Source organism: Glycine soja, chromosome 15 (genome assembly GCF_004193775.1).
Source record: "Glycine soja cultivar W05 chromosome 15, ASM419377v2, whole genome shotgun sequence".
Taxonomy (NCBI): domain Eukaryota; kingdom Viridiplantae; phylum Streptophyta; class Magnoliopsida; order Fabales; family Fabaceae; genus Glycine; species Glycine soja.
The window spans coordinates 570,806-592,358 of record NC_041016.1 but is presented as its reverse complement, the minus strand read 5'-3'; the positions used below and the strand labels follow the sequence as shown (position 1 = coordinate 592,358).

The window sequence follows — 21,553 nt, the reverse complement described above, 5'->3', positions numbered from 1 at the left end:
GCACACTTCATAATACTAAATCCATTATTCTTGTCTTGCTACTTCTTTTGATATAATAATATCAAATAGTACTGTACAAAGTTAAGGGAATTCCCTTAAACAAATTCCCTTGTAATGTACAGTAACTAGTGTCAATGAACCGTACGTTATGCGGAGCGAAAAATATATATTAAAATTAAATTTAAGTATAAAATATATGAGAAATTATAGTAAAAAATTATTTCTGTATGTATAATTTTATACATTAATTTTTTTTACTATGCGAATGTTTATCATATTATTTAGATATCAATATATTTCTCGTAACTTTTCATATCTGTGATGCAAATATTTATTGTCATATATATATTGTAAAAAATTATTTGAATTCATTTGTTTTTATTTTTTTATTTTACTTTATGTTCATTATTTTTTACTACCTTCTATTGACAAAAAAAAAGGATTTATTATAAATAAAAGGAAAAAGAAAAAGAAGAATGGACCCCACGTGCGTGTTTCTTCTGTTTTGAAATGTGCAACCAGCTGGAAGAAGAAAGAAGACTTCGCTTACACACCATCATTCTCATCTACTCAACTCGATCAAACAATAATAACCGGTTTTTCTCACTTTTCTTTTTCTTTTGGGCTTTCAGTTTCACATAACAAACCGTTTGCAGAACATCCCATAAGAGCTTAGCTTGTATTCAGTTTCTCTTCTCCCAACGTTTTTGTCGCTAGTAACAGAATATTACAAAGTAACGGCTTTCTCAGTGGAGCGCTTGATTTGGGTTGGTGGGTCAACTTCAAGTTTCAATTTTTTTTTCATTTTTGTCTGGTCGATTGAGAAGGCTCAGTTGCAGAGACGGTGGGGGTGGGAAGGTTATGGCTTTTTGCCCAATTTTTTGTTGCGGAAATAGTTCGGATCGGTATGACAATGCTTCATTAGTCTCTACTTCATATAATTTTATCATTATTATTGTTTGGATCAGATATGACATATTTACCTCACTCACATCACTTTCAGATTTTGTACTTATTTTATTTTATTTTTTGAGAGAAACTAATTATAGGAGAGGGTTTTAGATTCTGGTTTAGCTCAAATTCTAGGTATTATGTCAAGCTTATCTGTGCAACAAGACTAGTAAAGGTTAGTTTGGTAGGTGAAGTCTCCAAGGGAAAATAAAGAGGGGAAATTGTTAGATTGGGTTTTTTCTTATGACTTAATTAACATAAAATGCAAGGTTAATCGTTCTGGGTTTACGAAAGTTGCCTGCTTCATTGATTACAGACCTGAAGAGTTTTCAAAGTACAGTTTTAGATTCAAACTGTTATGTCGGCTACGCTTTTTTTGAATGGAATAGTTAATATTAGTCCCTTTCAATGCAGCAAAGGACGAGGGAAGAAACAACCTCCATGGCGGGTGTTTTCTTTGAAGGAATTACACTCCGCTACAAATAATTTCAACTATGATAACAAGCTCGGCGAAGGGGGATTCGGCAGTGTGTACTGGGGCCAGCTCTGGGATGGATCGCAAGTAGGACTATACTTTGCTTTTTTATTCTCTGTTCATCTTACCAAATCAGCTTCGATTTATGGGTATTCTTGATCATTCTAGGTTTGATTACTATTGATGTGTTCTTTGTAATGGTTAATATAAGTCTCCAAATATTGTAGCCAGTTGATATCTTAGTGTCGTATTGAGATCTACTTTCTTTGACAGATTGAAACATCTCAAAAAAAAAAAAAATCTTATGGAATCTTAAATGACTCTAGTTGTGATGGCTTTATCATGTAACACTGATAAGGATCAGGTTATGAGAGATTTGTGTGGAAGATTTTTTTTTTCTCAATCAAATTAGGTATAGAAAGGAAAAATAATCTACATCCGGTATCTCCTCTGGCTCTGTTTTTTTCTATTGCAGCAATCCTTCAATGTAAGTACAAAAGACTTGTAATGATTGGTGACTGGACATAAAACAACTTTATCTCTTCGCTGCCTTCTTGGTATTTTTTTCCCCTTAATTTACTACTGAGCTATGATGGTTATTGCTAATGGATGGTTCTTGACTTATAAGTAAAGATTTAACCTTATAATGCAATTTATAAAACAAATGGTCAAAAGTTTCAGCGTCTAATGCTGCAAAAACCTCTGATAAAAACATTTTAGCTGGTACCTGTAAAATGAACCTTTTTGTAAAATTTGCTGATGGCTGGCACAGTAACCTTTTTTCCTTTTTCCAATATCTATTCGTGATGGCTGCTTGCAATTCTATGTATGTTGATCTGTGTACATATGCAGATTGCAGTGAAAAGATTGAAAGTTTGGAGCAACAAAGCAGACATGGAATTTGCTGTTGAAGTTGAGATATTGGCTAGAGTACGACACAAGAATCTTCTCAGTCTACGTGGCTATTGTGCTGAAGGTCAGGAACGGTTAATTGTTTATGATTATATGCCTAATTTGAGCCTGCTCTCTCATCTTCATGGACAGCACTCAGCAGAATCCCTTCTTGATTGGAACCGGCGGATGAATATTGCAATTGGGTCTGCTGAGGGAATTGGGTGAGTGCTAACATCTCTTTTCCTTATACTCTTCTGCCTCTATCATTACGTTAATACTAAAATTTAATTACTTTCAGATATCTCCACAACCAGTCAATGCCACATATCATCCACAGAGATATCAAGGCAAGCAACGTGTTGTTGGATTCGGATTTTCAGGCACAGGTTGCTGATTTTGGTTTTGCCAAGTTGATCCCTGATGGGGCAACACATGTGACTACGAGAGTTAAAGGCACCCTAGGCTACCTTGCACCAGAATATGCTATGTTAGGTAAAGCAAATGAGAGTTGTGATGTCTACAGTTTTGGAATTCTCCTTCTAGAACTTGCTAGTGGCAAAAAACCACTTGAGAAACTTAGTTCTGCGGTGAAGCGATCAATAAATGACTGGGCACTGCCATTGGCTTGTGAGAAGAAATTCAGTGAACTAGCAGATCCAAAACTTGAGGGTAACTATGCGGAGGAAGAGCTTAAAAGAGTAGTTTTAACTGCTCTCTTATGTGTTCAGAGTCAGCCAGAGAAGAGACCCACCATACTTGAGGTGGTAGAGCTACTGAAGGGAGAATCCAAAGATAAGTTAGCCCAACTGGAAAATAATGAACTCTTTAAGAACCCTCCAGCTGTAGGACATACTGATGATGGGACCGTTGCTGCTGAAGGCAGTTCAGATTTCATCTCAGAAGACAAGGAATCAAAACCTGAGTTGGAAGAGAATACTGAGCCATAAACTCTGCAAAAGAAATGGAACTATGGATTTGATATGCTATACAGATTGATTGTGAACCTGCAGGATTGCTTTTTTTGTATTACTATTTTTATTACTTGTGCAGAGAAAGACTGGGTGCCTATTCATTATAGAAGTGGCTGCATGCATGTTTCTACTTGCCACACTATGAATGTGGTTATGAATCATGCAGAATTGCTGAAAGTCTGAAACTAGGAATTTGATGTTAAATACAGATTGTGAAGTTTTCAAAAATTGTGATTTCTTTTTTTAATTGTTTGGAAAAGCTTCCTTTTCGCGGGGTATAGTATAATTTATTAAACGTGGACGCTTGCAGAGCCTTTGTCCAGGCTGTAAGGTCCTAAATAGTGTCCCATACTTAAAGTTGAAATTGATGCCATTAAGCAAAAATAAGGGAAGGTACGGCCAAGTTAATAATAAATATTGAGATCCTAAATTTTCAATAAATTCATAAATTATTAATTTGATTATATATATATATATAATCGTCATATATGATCTCTTTATCACCTTTTTCTTTTGGGTCGATGATAACACTCCCGGTTATTTAATGGAACTAATAATTTGTATTATGATTCGACTCAACTGATCGGACTGAAAAATGCGTGAACCCAAATTCTTAGTTGAGTCATGACAGCAGTTTGTAGGTCGAATTAAATATTTATAACATAAGAATCACCTTTACATACACTTATTCAGTTACATCCTTTCGTAATTTTCTGAAATCTAATTCACTTAATATAATGCTAAACAATTATAACTTCAACTTATGATATAAATGATAATAAATAAATAAAATTCCAATTTAGCCGCTTAAAAACCCGATTGTTCCACTCACCCCGGCTTTTAGTCAACTTAAGGAACTATTAGCAAGCAGAATTTTGCTTCTCTAACTCTTTACACCCCTTGAAAAAGATGAGGAATGCTGCAAAGTAAATCAACTCATGTAGTTGCTTTTGCTTGGCCAAAAACTCAGCTCGGTAGAAATACAGAAGCAGATAGTAATTATGTACAGAGCTATTATACCGTTGTTACAAAATCCCTAGGATGAACAAACAGTAGATGATACAACATATTATGACAAGTTTAAAAAATTAAAGGACTTGCCACTTATATATCTCAAACAAAAATATTTTTATCTCTCAAGAGAATGTATCCTCTCGATCTCCCTCAGCAGCTGTCTCCACTTCCTCCATATTGCTGAACTCTAAGAAATGGGTTGGTCTATGGTCCTCGTGGTAATATTCCCTAGGAGTCCCGAGCTTCACTCCATATTTCATCCCTGATGCGTGTCTCACCCCCATGAAGTTGTAATTCCATGGACCATTATCAGGAACCTAGGAAATTGTAGCAAAAACAGAAACAAGAAAATCAGTGAACCAATAATAATAATCAAAATTTTAATAAAAAAATATAATCATTAATGTACTAATATAATTAATTATATAAACACATCTAGACAACTTTTAGCAGGGCAGGAAATTTACCATGTAGAAACCAAGGAAGCGATCACTAAGGAGCATCTGAACCTTCTCATAATGGGTGGGAAGGTAACCATGTGGATTGCTTCCCGTATCCTTATTTACACGCCCCCATTCGTAACCAGATGGAGTGAGCTTATATGCAGTTAAAGAACAAGAACCAGGAGTAAAGCTGCAAGTCAAGATAATACATTTCTCCCCATCCCATTGCTTATTGTTCTCTAGGATCTTGGCATGTGAAGTGAGATCCTGCAATGATGATTTCTCAGGTGAGACAATGTACAATGAATCATAAATATATTTCCCTGACAAGAGGTAGGGGAGCGGCAATTGTCTCGAAAACTACATCTACATTTTTAGATTTGTTTAAAACCCCACTCTGGTAATCGAATTAAACACATAAGAAAATTGCAAATTGAAGTAACAAAACCTGAGGCGACAACTGAGGAAGTTCATTTGGTTGAGTATGCATCCATCCTAAAGGCTCCAAATCATTCAAGAAATCATGCTCTGGAAGAGCTGATGGCAGATGAACTTGTTGATGTGTCCCCCATTGTGGTGGCATCACAATGCAGCGAATTTCTTTAACCTGAGGATTATCTGGAGGACTTACGCCATACATGTACCCAGAAATTTGTGTTCGAAGATCTGCTATGCATATAAACTTTTTCAAAATGTTCTTTGGCATAATATAGGTGTATCCAGTTTCCTGCACCACAAAATCTGGTATTTAGCATGACAGGAGTTGTAAGTGCAACACAATGGGCAACAATGAAGAAAAATGGCACAAACCTTTATATCCTCAGAGTTCACATATATATGGTTCACACGAAGGTATAAATTTGTGGCTGATATTGCTCGGACACGCCAATCAGTCTTGGAACCAAAAGCAGCTTGCTCATAAGGACTAGTGGTAGTTACTATAAGTTCTTCACCATGAACATTTGTAGTCTTTGTTGTCACAGCTGTCACCTGATTTGCTTCATGGGCCTGCAAAATAATAAATACAAAAGCCGGGTAAGTAATTCAACAACAAAACAGTGAGAAAATCAAGTCTATGCAATGAAAAAGAATAAAGAAGGCAGAAAATAATCTTAAGAATTATGTCCAAGAAGAAGCAAAAAATAATTTAACCTGTTTCTCAATCTCTGCAATCTGTTGCCGCTGTTGAGAAGGTGGAGTAATCTCAGCTCCAAGTATAATATCACGAATCTCAGACTGAGTCAAAGCTGAAGTATTCACATTGTTTTTCTTTGCATAATCTGATAGTATAAGATCTCTTAATGCAACCTCCACCTGTGAATGCATCATGTTTTAAGACATAAATACCAAAGGGGAATAGAAAGCTGCCGAATCAGAACTACATATAACTTTACCAGCAGCAAATAAATGACAGTTATGTAGCAACTATTTTTTAGTTTAAAAATTGAAGTTACTACAGTATAAAACATCAGAAAATTACAAATGAAAATTATAACTACCTTCATCCATTGATCATCACTTAGAGAAGGCCAGATGTGATGAGGTTCCGTGATGATAGTTTTATCGGGCTTAAGCAACATTTTTGCCTTTTCATTATTCACATGAAGTGCACGAAGAATCAGAATCAGCCTGGAGAATGCAGTGTATGAAGAAATACTCTTCAGCCAGTCATCATAGATGTTGAACAAAACCATTTGGGGTTCTGTGGCCTTCAAGATAAGATCCCCAAATTTCTCAATTTTCAAACATGCCTGGAAAGGAAGTTGCAGTTCACTTCCTTTAATAACAATGTTGGGGAAGTCCAGCAGGTGAACCTCCAATGGATCCAACATTCCTTTACGAGTGACGATAATTTGCTTTGGCTGTTCTTCAACAGGCAAAGACCTTACAAGAGCAGCAACTTCTTCTGCTGTTTTCCACTTCGCCAACTGCCCAAGTCGCTTCTGACCAGCCCACACACTGGTATGAATAACCTACAAGGCACAATATGAAAGATCAATAGCTAGACAACTAATGTTACAAACACCTCAGCAAGGACAACAGAACATAAACAAACCTTGAGAAACAACTGCCCAGTCCTTGGATTGAAAATAAATATAGCACCATTGATGGGCTTAGTTGTAAGATTTCCTTCAAAAGTCTTGTGAATTGTAACACGATACACATTAGTATCATCAACAAACCATATTATTTGGTTGCTGAATATCTCTCCATAGTTTTGGGAAGACAAATATGGTTCAGTAGGCTCAGAAGAGTACAACTGCAAACCTTTCCTGATCCGTTCCCTCAACACATACAGTGCAGGATTTGACTGCATATGCACAACATTATTAGTAAAACAGATAACACACACTAAAGATTCAACACTATGGTCACCATAGCTTAGTAAGATGATGTTAATATAGATTAAAACATATCATAATTACATTTTTATCCCCACCCCCCCAAAAAAAGTACATGTATCCAAGAGGTTAATAATTGTGTAACAGACTTACCTTCATGATCTTATTCATGGCCTGCTGAAGTAGCGGTTTTGACCCTGGGAACCAGTTCCCAAACGCAGAATGCAAGTTATATGCCAAATCAAGGCCAATCATCACCCCTGCATGGAAAGCCATGATGTAGTTAACTCTACATATACAAGCCACATAATGGAGAATAGTAAAATGATAGAGATATACCAGTAGGAGATGGGTATATAGACATGTTATCTGTTGTGTAGTCCATAAATTTGGCCCGAGTGTAACGCTCAATATCATGAGAGTCATAATCACCCCATCGCAGCTGAACATCAATCCAGTACTTATTGCTTGCCTTCTGATCAAAAACATCCTTAGATTCACCTACAAGACTAGGCTTTGACATTGGCCATCTATGGGCAGCAAAGAGAAGAATGTCCGCACAAGAACTGTTCATTTTGTAGCTTTTCCTTGGATGGATTGTTTCCTTCTGAACAGTTTCAATCTCCAAAGCATCCAACTCTTGATCCAAAACCTGACAGAGATCCATAACAACACTCTCGTGGATCTTCTGCCACAAGTGAGCTCTGAATATCTGAATAAGGGATATCTTCAAAGTTGGTATTTTTCCATGCATGAAAATACCAGTCAGATCTAGCTGCACTTGGAAACCCACATAAACATTGGCTCGGTTAATGGTTGGCGACCACCATAGTGTAAATCTTCGGTTGGGTATCTGGTTTAGACCAGACCTCTGAGCATTGGTGAGCTTCTTATACTTCATAGATTCCTCAAAACCAGATGCCTTTTCCCAGAAAAGACCTTCCCAGGTTGGAAAACTAACAGTGAAAAATAACAGTAAGTCAATTACAGCTTTTTACATAGTAGACACACAATAACAAGAGTCAAATACTAAACAAGAATACCCCAAATTCAAACAGCAAAACAAGTCAGACTTACTATGTTCCTTTGAATAAAGTATGTTCAAGAATTCCTTCAACTCCTCCAAGGGCTTGAATAACATCAGTACGGTAATTGTTCAGGTTCCACAATTTCCCATCATGCCTCTGATGTGTCCACCAGAAGGGATTTTGTTTTAGAACTTGGTACTGCTTGAAATCAGTCCGCACCCTCCATCCTTTATCATAAGCCAAGGTGTGTCTGTCCTTTTGAAACAAAGTGTTTATACGTGGTATACCTCTATCCCATGAATCCTGCAGAACAGATCAACAATAACTTACTAAGTAAACCAGTAGATTTGTTCCAAGAAAAACACAGGAACATTGCCTCTATATAATCCATATGATAACCAAACATTAAGATCATTAAAAAGGCATCAGAAACTCACTTCCAGATCTTCAAGGGTCAAACGTCTGTTTTGAGCCTGTGCTTCCTGCCTCTTCAAAGCATATTCAGCCCAGACACGCTGTGAATCAATGAACTCACTCTCCCAAGGCTGCATGAACCACGAGAACATAAAAATATGAAGTACATGCAAATATTCAAATATATGAATCTACATAAATCATATGCAGAAGGCAAATGCACACAGATTATTGCATTTAACAAGGAAAGAATTGAGGTTCACCTGTATATAACGATAAAGGTTGGGAATCAGTTGGTCCTCCTCATGACTCATCCCACTCCTGAAGTGGGTTACTCCAACATCTGTCTGCTGACTGTATCGGAGATCACTTTGTGGAATCAAAATGTGACCCATGGACAACATTCCAAGCCCTCCAATTTCTTTAGGGGTGTAGAAAATGACAGGTGGAAACCTGATAAAGAAACAGTAGCATAGATTTGAGCATTTAAACCCAATAGTTATGAATAAAATTATAAAAATATCTAATTATTTACCTGCTAGGCATCTTTGAGTTGAGTCCAATCTTAATACGAGTCTGAATTTTATTTTCACATTTGACTAGCAAATCCAACAGCTCTTGGGTATGCACAGTTGCCTCCCGGAAATAAGTCATGAGTCCTGATAAGAATCAAAGACAATAAGTAAACTGATGATAACCTCTAAATAGAGCTCCTACAATTCAACTTCACTTACCTATTAAAGCTGTATTCCACTTATTGACAATTTTTGTGAATGTAGTAGAACCGGAAGACATAAGAATCTGTCTCACACGATTCTCGAACACTTTCATGTGCTCATCATCAACTCGTAAGAAAGCAACAGCTGTCCTTTCTTTCGTCTGTTCATTCTGGAGATTCCAGACACCATCTCTTGTGTTACTGAATGCTTCTTGAGTCATTCTAATTTTAGGAAGTATCCTTACTTCAAATCCACACCTAAAGGTCATTGACAGATGTCAGTAAAGATAGCTTCATTCATCATAAACATAGGTTAAAGGAAAATCCAAAACCCCAAAAACAAAAAGATCAACAACCTATCAATGACAATTTGGTACCAAGGAAATTAACAATTAGAAACGCAAAGTTTCCTATGGGAAGCACAACTGACAGAGCCAGACCAATTAAAACTATATTTTCAGTCACTATCATATCAGGTTAGACATCCAAGCCCAGTTTAAAGTTCTGAAAGACTTCAATGCCAAGTGAAGGTCAATGACATGCATAACCTCTTCCATTTCACATTACATGGAAAAAAGGGGAAGGGAAAAAAAAACATTATAACAATTAATCAATACTCACATGCTAAAAAGCAAGTTTGGATTATCCTTGCTGTAAACAGAAACAAAACTGTTCTCCCACTCCAATGTTGTGATGCTTCGAGGAAGACGATTCTTCATATCCCAAAAGACACTCCTTCCAAGATTGACTGAAATTATAACAATTAAAATGTTAAATATATTAAGACCAAAAGGCCAACATAAATAAAAGGAAGAAACAAATACCATCATGTTTCATGAGCCTCATTCTAGCATCTCTTGGCCAACACTTCTTATTATTGTACCCCACCATGTTCTCATTGTTAGGATCAGGGTGCTCAGTCAGATACCGCTGAATGAGATCCCGAGCCTCCTCATGAGTGAAACGAAATAATATATGAACCCGATCTATGTACCGAGAATAAAGCCTGATTGGATGCTTAGTCTCAACTTTTGTATCCCAGTAAGTAATGAATTCGTTTGGCATCTGTGGTGGGCCAGCAATCTCACTGGCTCGAGTCAGTCCAAGAAGTAAAAGATCTAATACCAGCCCATAATACTGAACAACAAAGGAAGCAAACTGCAGGCCTCGTATAAGACCATATGAATTTGTATGGCTCATATCCTTGTATGACAACACAACATTGTTCTTTGCAGTGACATAATCAGCAATATTATGGTCTAGAACCAGTCGCAGAAGCCTGCGACATCAAAAATAAATTTAGCAGAGAAATAACCAAGTACATTCACAGAGTGATTTACAAAATGAACACATACCTGTTTAGCATTGTTAAATCAATCTTCTCAAAGAATTTCTCGAACTTAGTTTGCAGCATCACAACACACTGACCCTCACTGGTGTCCCATATACTTTGCAAATTGTTTATACCTTGACACCATTTGTAAACTAAAAGGGGAGGAGGCTCTGAATCTGCTGGCTTGATCCAGTTGGGGAAGAGATGACGCTTGTCACCTTCATACCACAGGTATTGATCCAGATATGCATCTGTAATTTTCTCAAGAGGCTCTATCTCGTAAACTGGAATCAGGTAGCTATATAAATCCATAAACTCTATCCCAACCTGTCAAAATAAAACAAAACAAAATTATACTCGTACTGTGCTAGGAATGGACATCCTAAAGCTAACTAAATTAATTATATCGGCATACTTCTTTGAATGCACGCTGGGTGAGCAAGTGCCGCTTGATTCGCGATAATGCCTCATGTGGATTGTCATAAGCTTGCTCAATCAGCCCCAACTCTTCTCTTTGCAGTTGATTTAACCTCACAGCAACACTATAGGATTCTTTCAACTTCTCAAGCGCAAGGATAAGCAGCTTGGTATCATGCTTATATGATAAAGGTGGAAAGGGAATAGGGGAGAACTTCCTAGATTCCAACCAATGTACAGTTGTTGTATAGATGGCAACAGCTTCTTCAGGAGTAACATATGGACCATCTTTCAAATAATTGTGTTGGCGTTCCTGCAACAGGCATCAATGATAAGGAAGCGACTTCACAGATAATTATTAAATTTTCTATAGAACTAACTCAAACAACAATTCTTTGAAAACTGAGCCAGCAAAAAAATTATATCAATCATAGAGAACAATAAACACACCTGTTCTGCCTTCAGCCAGAGGCGTGTCAATCTTCCAAGATTCTTACGACAAACAGTCTTATCCACAGTTGCACCTCTTCTTATACGCTCACGATTATAATGAGCAACATTTGTCCACCAGTCTGCTTTTGATTTCACATATCGAAGAATCATGTTCTCAATGGGAACAGGCAGACCAGGAACCTACACATTACAAAATATATCAACAAGACCATGAAAGAGAGAACCAAATTCAAACAACGCCAAATAAATTTTTTAGAACAAAAAATGCATGGCCTCTCTTTGCTACAATATTTGAATCAGATTTCAGAAAACTTTTGGAACCAAGTTTCTGTTGCTTATTGTGTCTCACTATGCTCAGGACCTAGAACAGCTTATAGGCAAGCAAACGAGACATCTTAGAAGTGCTCTCCAAACCAACATGTGTTTAGTTTTACTAAGTCACCAGCAATATAATTTAGTGCGTGTTTGAATGAGCTTTTTTTCCAAATAAAGGCATTTTTTCAGCTTTCTGGGAGATTACTAACCTAGCAACGTGTTTAGTTTCATTAATTCACCAGCAATACAATTTAGTGCATGCTTGGATTAATTATTTTCAAAAAGAACAATCACTTTTTTCGACATATCAAGAGACTATTTCTCCAAAATTAATCTGAAACGGAAATATCATTAGTCTACAAAATACAATAAAATAGTCTTTTACCTTCCAAGGAATATTTGCTTTCCAGCATCGCCATGCCTCACTCAAATGTTGCAATATAGTTCTTGCCTTATTTTGCTTTATACCCTCTGCCATCAAGGAGGAAAACACCTTAACTTTAGTATATCCCATAGGGAAAAGAAATAGCAGAAACCACTCCGTTAAAAGAAACTCAAAATCAGAAAGAATAAATGTTGTTAAATAAAAAATGATTACCTGGCATGGCATCAAGCACATCATGCATAACTGCTGCCCGAAGCTCTAAGTCAAAGTGGCTCTCAACACGCTGTTTAGTTACAGTCTTAGCCACTCCTTTTGAATGGCGCCCCTCAAACTGCCGTGCAAGTAAATTGCCCAACCATCGTTCAAGAAGGGGCACAATACCACGAAGAAAGAATAACCAAACCCTCCACATCGGTGCCCAAAACCCACACCCAGGTCCCTTCCCAACAGGCCCAGTGTTAAAGCGGTAGTAAATCAAGTGCTTCAGATCCTTGCACATCCTTATTTGCCGCATAAGCCTGTACTTGTACCGATACATACCAGTCAACTGTCCAACATGTGAAAAAGTATACTGCAGACCATCTGCCAGCTGAAAAGCATCAACATTCCCCAAACGGAACTGAACATTGGCATCAACCACAAGTTTCGTCAATCGGAGGATCTCACGACAGAGATGGAAAGCATTACCAAATCGTGATTTCTTCCGCTCTTTTGTAGTCAAGGTTTTCACAGGCTTTAGATTAAAATTATAATCAAGGTGAAGGTAGTTCAAATTTTTCCTGTGTATCAGCAGATTCAGCATGTTATACCCCTGCCGACAAACTTGAAGACCTGCCTCAACCCAATCAAGTTCAGTGGTTTGGAAAAACTTTGTTGCTTGGAGAGATCGGAACAAGTGCTTCTTTTTTTGAGCCTTAGGAGGTCTATGATGCAGCTCATTCAACACAAAACATTTCAGCAACTTTTGATAACTAACTCGAACTTTAACTGGATATGACGGAGGACTGTTGGACAATTAAAAAAATAGTCAATTTTCCTATCAGACTCTTAAGAGAAAATGCAAAGTCACGTGCATAATTAACAAACAAATGACATGCAAGAAATCATACAAGGCCACAACTTACCAATGCTCTTTATACCACTCTGACACAAGAGGAATATCCTCTGCCCGCCTCATGCGACCAGATCTCATGTTAAAAGGACGAGGAGCAAACAGCAAAGAGATACCAGCAGCTGTGGTGTCTGTATAAAGTTGTGTATCTTTAAGCAAAGGCTCCACACCATCTGGCAATATCCAATCATCATCGTCATCCTCTTCATAAACTCTCTTCTCACGCCGCTCCTTGTTAGCACTGGTTATTGGATGTATCAGGGGATCATAATAAAATGCAGGTAGATCAGGATCTTCAGCTTTTATAAACATGATCATGGGAGTATGATACACACAAAGCTTTACTTTCCGAGGCCTGTTGTTATAAAGGTGAGGAAAAGCAATTCTATACTCTGTCCGAAGTGGTGACCTTATAATGAGTTTATTGATGTCATTAAATTCATTCCAGTCCTCATCTCCCTTTTCCATATCACGGTAGAGAGGCTCAAATTTAGGTCCACCTGGAGGACATCAATAACAAAAAAATCAATGCAGGTTTTTGACTCTCCATATAATTCAAATATGCATAATATTATTTGCAACATAGTTTTCTATGCCTTTTACAGCTCATTAAAATCTGCATTGTTATCTAATTTTATATTTAACAATATCTAACTCAATGGATAACACAATCAATATCTAACCCAGTAATTATCCATTAAGTATTAATACTTTTTGATATAAATAGCAATAAATATATTCACAAAACAAATAATTACCGGGTATGCACATGTTCAATGCCTTTGCTGTAAAAAATGATTCCATGTCAAACAAGTAGAAATAATTGCGGTCAATTAAATCAGAAAGAAGCTGCCCAGCTAGCCGATGCAAAGTTGCCATTATAGGAAGGGAAAGATGCCATTTCCGGTAACTAGGACCATTTATGAGCTTTGTTTTCACAAGCGGTTTATGGTCATAAAACCAAGTATACACGGCAGAATCTTCCTCCTCATCTAGCTCCAGCTGAATTGGCTCTAGAGGATCAACATCTAAAAGATTATCAGCATAGTCTAGTGGAGGCTCCTCATCATCAAATGGAGGAAACCGCATCCTCTTAAAATGACGACGATCTCTTTTCTCCCTTCGCATCATGATCCACATGGTACCCCACTGCAAAAATAGTTTGTTTAGTGCCAAATTATGGAGATAAAAAATTGCTGTGTCAAGATTACAGACAACATAGCTGACTTTATCTATAACTGTAACTTCTTCGAGGAGTTGCTGCATGTATACAGTAGAAGGAGAATAGAACAACAAACCTGAGCAAGATAAATAGGCTCAACGACCCATGGTATTTCATTGACAAATGTGATAGCCCCAGAAATATGGTACAAGACCTTCACATCTCGGACCTACATTTTCCAAAAGTAAATTTAAAGATACTATTAGTACGGGACACAGTACAGTGAATCAAATGAAGAGAAGGAAAACCAGACAGCAAAGATCGATCAAAACATGAGGAACTGAAACCTGCTCCCACGGCATAGGCATATTTTCCAGAAGTTTGTAAACTGCATGTGGTATGAATTTAAGTGCTCCAAGATAAACACGTTTGTCATGACGATATTTCTTTGAGGACATGTCACCATGATCCCTGAAAAAGAGAATTACAATTTAAAACACTATAGCACCATAATTAGATTGGAAAATAAATAGTCTCGGAGATCCTTTTTCACGGTTCGCAACACGGAATAACATAGTTTCTAATAAGCTATCAGCTAACCCTAACAAACTATCAGCACCATAAATTGTAGTAGTATTATAACGCAGCATCCTCACACCAGCAAAACCAAACAACTTCAATCTCACTTATAAATAGGTTCATCAACTAACTGTGTTTCACGAGCAGGATTCAGATTCTGAAAGGAAGAACACTTGCCTGATGATTTTCCTGACATGTTCGGGAGGCATGTCCTCTTTCTGCGTCTCGACAAACCCGAATTTCCTCTTGTCGCTGTACCGCTTGGAATTCAGCTGCTGCCATTTTCTAGCCTTCTCCTCGAGGCGCGCCTCTGCATCGGCCTCGGTCTCCATGGGAGCTGGAGGTGGAGGCGGCGGTGGAAGCACCGTGTAGGAGGGTTGCGCGGCCGGAGGCGGAGGAATCGGAGGAACGGAAGTTCCAGGCGGCAGAATCTGGCCGTTGTTCCACATCTTGAATGTTGAAGAGACTCTACTCTACCCTTCGGAAATTGAAATTGGGATGATTGGGGATAGTTTCAGAGCATGTTTTTGGTGGAATGGACGAAGAGCCTTGGCGGGCTCTGCACAAGTATTCGTAGGTTCGTTCTAGGGTTTGGGTTTATGAGTGAAATGAACAGAGCTAACTGGGTAGTGAAAGAGGAACTCAAATGATACTGCCTGGGCGTTATTAATGGTAGCACGTACCACCTCTTTTCTGATGTACCGCCTTCACAATTGGGTTGGGTTATCTTTACTTGGGCTCTATGTTTCACCCCAATGTCATAGGCCCAACTTTTTCAGACATCCCTATTGTATCACTGAAATAAAATAGATTAAAAACATTTTATATAAATTTATTATTAACAAAAATCAAGAGACAATTGTTACTCAATAACTTTCTTTATTTCCGGTGTTGTCTATCCCACTTTGTTATTCATTAATTTTTCCTGTAAACATAAAATTATTTTCTTCTTTTTACATTTTATCTAATATCTCATATCTCTCTTATTAGGTTGAATGTCCTCTGATGTGAGTTATCAATCCACTCTTAGTAGTGAAATGAGTTTTTTTTTTTGTAAGAAATAATCACTTTTTTCAAAGAATGGTCCATAACTTTCATTCAAACAGTTTATATACCTGCAAACGATTTAACCAATCCAACCCATGTTACAACATTTGCACATTTAGATGCTATAATTGTACTATCAAGAGGATTAGCAACCAAAGGTATTTCTCTAGTAGTAGATCCTTTAAATTCAACCTCAACTATACTCCAGCCTCTAACAATAGATCTTTGTTTGTTGCTTAAGTACTATAAGTTGTTTTAAGCCTTTTGATGTTATGGTAGTTGTGAGATAGATTAATTTTTCACTTCATCGAATAAAATATTTAAAACATTTTATTTTAGGTAGTAATTGAAAGTACAGACTATCTTAATCTGGTAAAAGCAATTGTTAATATATTTTTATTCAAATATTTTATCATTTTTTTTTGTGTTGTAAGGGTTGAAAGCCCGAATTAAAACCTATGAAAGAACAATACAACATACACATGCAAGAAATGTCCCTTTTAGGTACAAACATATCAACTGCGCTCCTTACAAATGCATAGCATAAATGGACTCTATTGCACCCTTCATCAATAACTTTAATATAAAGTTGAGTCGAATTCCACATAAATCCTTCCTTTCAAATATCTATCTCAAATTAGTGGCAACACAAGGCAAATAGTCCAAAAATCAACTTGAAGGAAAGAGTAATGTCCCAACTTGTAAGAATGGGGTATGACAAATAAACTAGGAGGATTACATATAATTTCATCACAAAAAAACTTCTCTTCTACCATTACATTGAATGGTAGAATGAAGGTTTCTTATGGTTGAAAAAAAGTTATTTTCATACTCTTGTGATGAAAAAAAGTTGTTTGTATACTCTTGTGCACTTAATGGCAATCTCACTTGTGTAATAATTGTTTGCATTATGTCATGTCCTCGTGTATGAGTAGATTGTTAAATATCATAATTACCAAAACTTCAAGTTAAATTGTTTGATATCAAATTTCTATCTCTAACTTGACATTTTGTTTATTTATTCTTCACATCAATGTCCTACATGAAGCAAATGAAATTGTGGAAAGAAAAAAAAAATACAAAGTGAATGCACATAACATGTTGATTAAAAAAAAAACATAATAGCTAGCATCAAAATGTTTTGATTTTTCTCATTTTGTCTAGCTCATTTAAATTGTTCTCTGATGTATTAAATTCATAGTTTTGGACTTAGGGATCATAGCGAGTTAAGTCTAGTATCGATAGTGATTTCTTGTTACCCACCCAATTAAGAAAAATTCGTGTCGACTATCAGTCGAGTACCTGTTTTAAAATTATTTGTGATTCTTTTTTATATCCATGGATACTTCATTTTAAAAAAAAAAACAACGACTCTTCTAAAATATACTTTATCAAACAAATCCTTTATTTGTTATGAAATTTGAAAATAAAATTATACTATATTTTAGATTTTGTATGCAAAGATTATATGTCTCTTATATTTAATGAAAGAAAACAAATTTTGTATTGTAAAAAAGAAAAAAAAAACACTGCTCATGAATCTCCTTGACCCAATTCCCACTAGTAAAATACATCCCAACATCAATAATTAATGAATCAATAGTAAAGTATATGAGTATTATGATTCTTGTATTCTATTCGTTAATAAGAAGATAAAAAAAAAACTTATACAGACTACGCATGTATTCACTTAGGATGTTAATCTTCTATACATGCATATTTAATCCATGTGGGCTTTGATTTTTTTTTTTTTTCCATTCCTACTACTTGGACTGAAAGTGTAAACTCAGAGTTAATTATTATCAAAACACATTTAGTAACTCAAATTAATGGACATATTTAAAACGTTAATAAATGTATAGTTTTAGGGTATAGTATTTTTTGAAATTCTTCCAGTCATTGTTTCAATATTCTTAATAAAGAATCTTAAAAGTACTACATTTATTTTTATTTTGATTATATTTGAGCTAGGAGGAAATATTAATTAATGCATCCATTTGTTTTATTAAATTAAACATTAAAAATATTAGGAGGATGACGTTACCACCGTTACGTTAGGAGCAGAAGTGGCCGTAACTTGTTTGTTGGGAACTTGACCTATCCAAGAGACGAATATCAACCAAACCCATTCATTAGGAATAAGGAATCCAATCCCCTTCTTCCTCGTTCCGCTCCTCCTTTGCATACATGGTTTGTGAGCAACCCTAATCCACCCCAACCCAACCCAACCCTATTGAATTGAATTGGGGGAAGAAGAACATTAGAAGAAGAAGAAGAAAAATCGGCACAATTGTTGTAATTGAACGATGTCTGCTGCGGTGTGCGGAAGCAAGAGATCTTTGTTCGAAGAGCTTCCCCCTTCTCCGCCAGTATCCAAGAGGCTCCGCTGTTCCTCCTCCCCTATTCGCCTCTCTCTCCCTTCCCTCATCGACCACCTTCGCTCTCTCTTCCCTCATATGGATGACCAGGTTTCAGTTTTGCTTTTCATTCTCTTGTTCTTTATTTTCATTCATTAATCATTAATTCATATTAACAATGAATTAAAAATCATTGCATTGCTATGCATGCTTCATTGTTTTTTTTAGGTCCTCGAGAGAGCGCTCCAAGAATGTGGCAATGACCTAGATGCTGCCATCAAGAGCCTCCACGGCCTCTGTTTGGGATCTGCTGATGATAATTCTCAAATTGCTCCACAACCTGACCTCCCTAATGTCGTCCACACAGGTTTCAATTTTAAGAGATCAGGGATCATCGATTTTCATTTATGGCTGAATTACACATATCATTCATAACCACGGGTTTTGAATTTCAGTTGGGTGTTCGTTTTGTGCTGTTGTCGGCTGTAATTTTCTTAATAACATTTAATAAAAAGGATTTTGGATGATTTGATTTTCAAATAACTTGCAGGCACGTTGGAAGAGAATGACGATGCTTCTGCTTCTGGGGATCAGCCCGCTTCCGGCAATTTTCCCGCCGATGGAGCAGAATGGATTGACTTGTTTGTTAGAGAGATGACGTGTGCTACTAGTGTTGATGATGCCAGGTCCCGTGCTGCTAGATTGCTCGAGATTCTAGAGAAATCAATCACTGCACACGCAAGTTCCGGGGCAACAACGGCTCTTCAAAGGGTATTTGTTTGTGCTACAATCGCTTTTATTAACTGTACATAGTACATACCTTTAGAAGACTATCTTGTTGATTAGAATAGTTTGTGATGGACGTTAATGAGTTAGCCTGATACATCCACCTTTAAGGTTTGTATTAATCCTACCCGCCCTTACGTGTTCGCATCTTGCCTATAGCTATAAGTAAATGTTCTCAGTGCACAGCAACATAAACATGTGAGTCGTGATATATATGGGCAAGGAATTGTTGAACCAGCAGTTGGATGATTTTAATAACAAAGGTTTAAATACGTTACACAAAAAATGGGCACAACAAAACGGTTACCGTTACAGGATGATATTGTGGAGTGAAAAGAAATCGATTATTTTGGCCGTAACTAAACAGTGTTGCAGCTTTGAAAATGCCGTTCTGTCTGAGTCAGACATTTTTTCCCCAAAGTCCTGCTTCAAACTCGTAACCTTTGTAGTTTTCAGCTTCACCCTTCATCAAGATTCATGAGCATAGGTCCATCGTTCACCCACCAGGCCACTACTGTTTGCAACTTCCCAATCTCTGCTCAGCAGCTACTAATGTAGCTTTTGTGTGTTGAGGGAGGAGAAGAGTTGATTGTGTGTGTTATTTGGGTGGGTGAATGTGTGAGTTGGATGGTTGTGGTCATGTGCAGGAAGAGGATTATGGAAGTGGGAATTTGGAAACAGGGTTTTTTGACTCTGTGTGCATGAGTAGCATGTGTCCATGTGGGGTCAAGGGTTGGGGAATTTGGGCTGAATGGGTTGATCTCAACGTATGTGTGGTGAGAGTGAGATGTGTGGCTTTGTGGGGGTGGGAATTGGGAAAATATTAATAGGATGGGATTATTATATAATAGTGCATGAAATTTTAATATAATTGTGTTAAGGTGTGCACAATTCACATCGCATCGACCACAATCCGCATTGCAGAATCTATAATATCCATAATCACAAAAACCTTAACGTGACCGCAACTGTGATTGCAATTTAAAACCTTGTTAATAACTGAAGTTTAAGTTTTGAACTTGTAATAGTAGTTGTCGTAACTCATAAGAGGTTTTTACTTTCAGGAAAATTTGATGCTGAAGGAGCAAATTGAAGCGTTGACTAAGGAGAAAAATTGTTTTAAAAGTGCTTTCAGAATCCAACTTGAACGTCTTTCTGATTATGAGAATAAAAATCAAGAGTTGCAGCAGTTGAAGCAGTTGGTGTCTCAATATCAGGAGCAGATCAGAACTCTTGAGGTACTGCTTTATCCCAGTTTAGTTCATGATTAACTTTTTGATCAAAACATTTCAATGGTTCTTGTATTTGAGTTTATCTGCATAATTTTTTAATCCCCTCCCTCTCCAAAATGGAAGAGAAACAAAGGAAATGACATGAACGCTTTAACTGTTGAAATATTAGACTCAATGATGATGATTGTGGGGGATGCTGCCATGTACTCCTCCCCATGGGATTGAGGCTTGGTAGTAAATCCACTATCTACAATCAACCACAGGTCTAAGTGCGAGAATTTTCCTTTCACAGGTCATCTCCCAATTTCCTCCCTTTTGCCTGGCTGAGCTTGCACTGTAAAGAGGGCAGGGCCAATGCTGGGTTTATTGCATCTTAACATAAGAGAATACTTTATACTGCAACCTGTCCATTATTTCAGACAAAGGGATTAGTCTGTGGATGAAATTCTAAGATTAACAATCATCCACAATTTTTTTCTTTAGTCAAAAAAACTTTTTTGTACATGCTGATGAATGCTGTGCCTGTGGCTTTGTTGACAGGTGAATAACTATGCTTTGCGAATGCATTTGAATCAGGCACAACAGTACAACCCCTTTCCTGGGCGTTTCCCTCCCGATGCCTTCTAGGGCTTTCAGTGTGTAGAATATCATAATTGAGGCAGTAAAATAGCTGCATGTGGTTAATTGTCCCAAAGAAAAAAATACGTGTTGTTAAATTGTTGCAGTTTGTGTAGCTCCTGTAGGTCAAGGAATAGTAACTGTTCCCAGTTCAGGGGTGATTCGGACAGAGTTTGACATTACAGATAAAATTATTCGTCAGTTTATTCAATTATTTATTCCCCATTTTAGCATTGAGATTTGAGTGTACTGTAATTACTAAGAATGTTCAAGATCACTTTGATGTACCATCACAGCAGACTACTATAAATTATGTTTTATTTCCCAGTCTTGACTATTTTCGATTATCACTATGGCAGTGATTGTTCCATGCTATTATTTGATTAAGAAATGATTGAGTTTGAGCTTTGTGCATAATTTATTTATTTTTGCTGGGAAGTTAGTCTCACTGCGAAGTGTAGATGTTTATAACTTGAATAAGTTTGTTTTTCATAAAGAATACCTGTGA

At 36.9% G+C, this 21,553-nt stretch overlaps 3 protein-coding genes across 4 annotated transcripts; 2 read left to right on the top strand and 1 right to left on the bottom strand.

The window, feature by feature from the left end:
• The first annotated feature begins 537 nt into the window (after positions 1-537).
• LOC114388020 (PTI1-like tyrosine-protein kinase At3g15890) lies at positions 538-3,538 on the top strand. Its single transcript, XM_028348354.1, has 4 exons — positions 538-905; positions 1,366-1,513; positions 2,279-2,541; positions 2,619-3,538. Exons 1-4 carry the CDS (start codon positions 862-864, stop codon positions 3,265-3,267), a joined length of 1,104 nt encoding a protein of 367 aa, XP_028204155.1. The 5' UTR covers positions 538-861; the 3' UTR covers positions 3,268-3,538.
• Positions 3,539-4,208: 670 nt separating this feature from the next.
• On the bottom strand, positions 4,209-15,454 carry LOC114388329 (pre-mRNA-processing-splicing factor 8A-like). Its single transcript, XM_028348750.1, has 26 exons — positions 15,183-15,454; positions 14,774-14,897; positions 14,563-14,655; positions 14,023-14,413; positions 13,278-13,764; positions 12,367-13,157; positions 12,154-12,239; positions 11,451-11,633; positions 10,999-11,313; positions 10,606-10,910; positions 10,075-10,529; positions 9,872-9,998; positions 9,267-9,508; positions 9,068-9,191; positions 8,796-8,985; positions 8,556-8,663; positions 8,168-8,421; positions 7,430-8,046; positions 7,244-7,350; positions 6,805-7,059; positions 6,248-6,721; positions 5,901-6,062; positions 5,559-5,756; positions 5,197-5,475; positions 4,773-5,015; positions 4,209-4,622 (listed from the first exon to the last, which is right to left on the bottom strand). The coding sequence occupies exons 1-26, from the start codon at positions 15,452-15,454 to the stop codon at positions 4,428-4,430; spliced, it is 7,077 nt and encodes a 2,358-aa protein (XP_028204551.1). The 3' UTR covers positions 4,209-4,427.
• A 2,667-nt stretch (positions 15,455-18,121) lies between these two features.
• Positions 18,122-21,398, top strand: LOC114388574. 2 transcript variants are annotated; one of them, XM_028349124.1, is made up of 5 exons: positions 18,122-18,520; positions 18,638-18,776; positions 18,960-19,180; positions 20,260-20,433; positions 20,720-20,945. In XM_028349124.1, the coding sequence occupies exons 1-5, from the start codon at positions 18,359-18,361 to the stop codon at positions 20,765-20,767; spliced, it is 744 nt and encodes a 247-aa protein (XP_028204925.1). In that variant the 5' UTR covers positions 18,122-18,358; the 3' UTR covers positions 20,768-20,945. The 2 variants fall into 2 exon arrangements, with proteins under 2 accessions (XP_028204925.1, XP_028204924.1); XM_028349123.1 differs by lacking the exon at positions 20,720-20,945 and adding an exon at positions 20,968-21,398 and having other exon boundaries at positions 18,125-18,520.
• Positions 21,399-21,553: the final 155 nt, after the last annotated feature.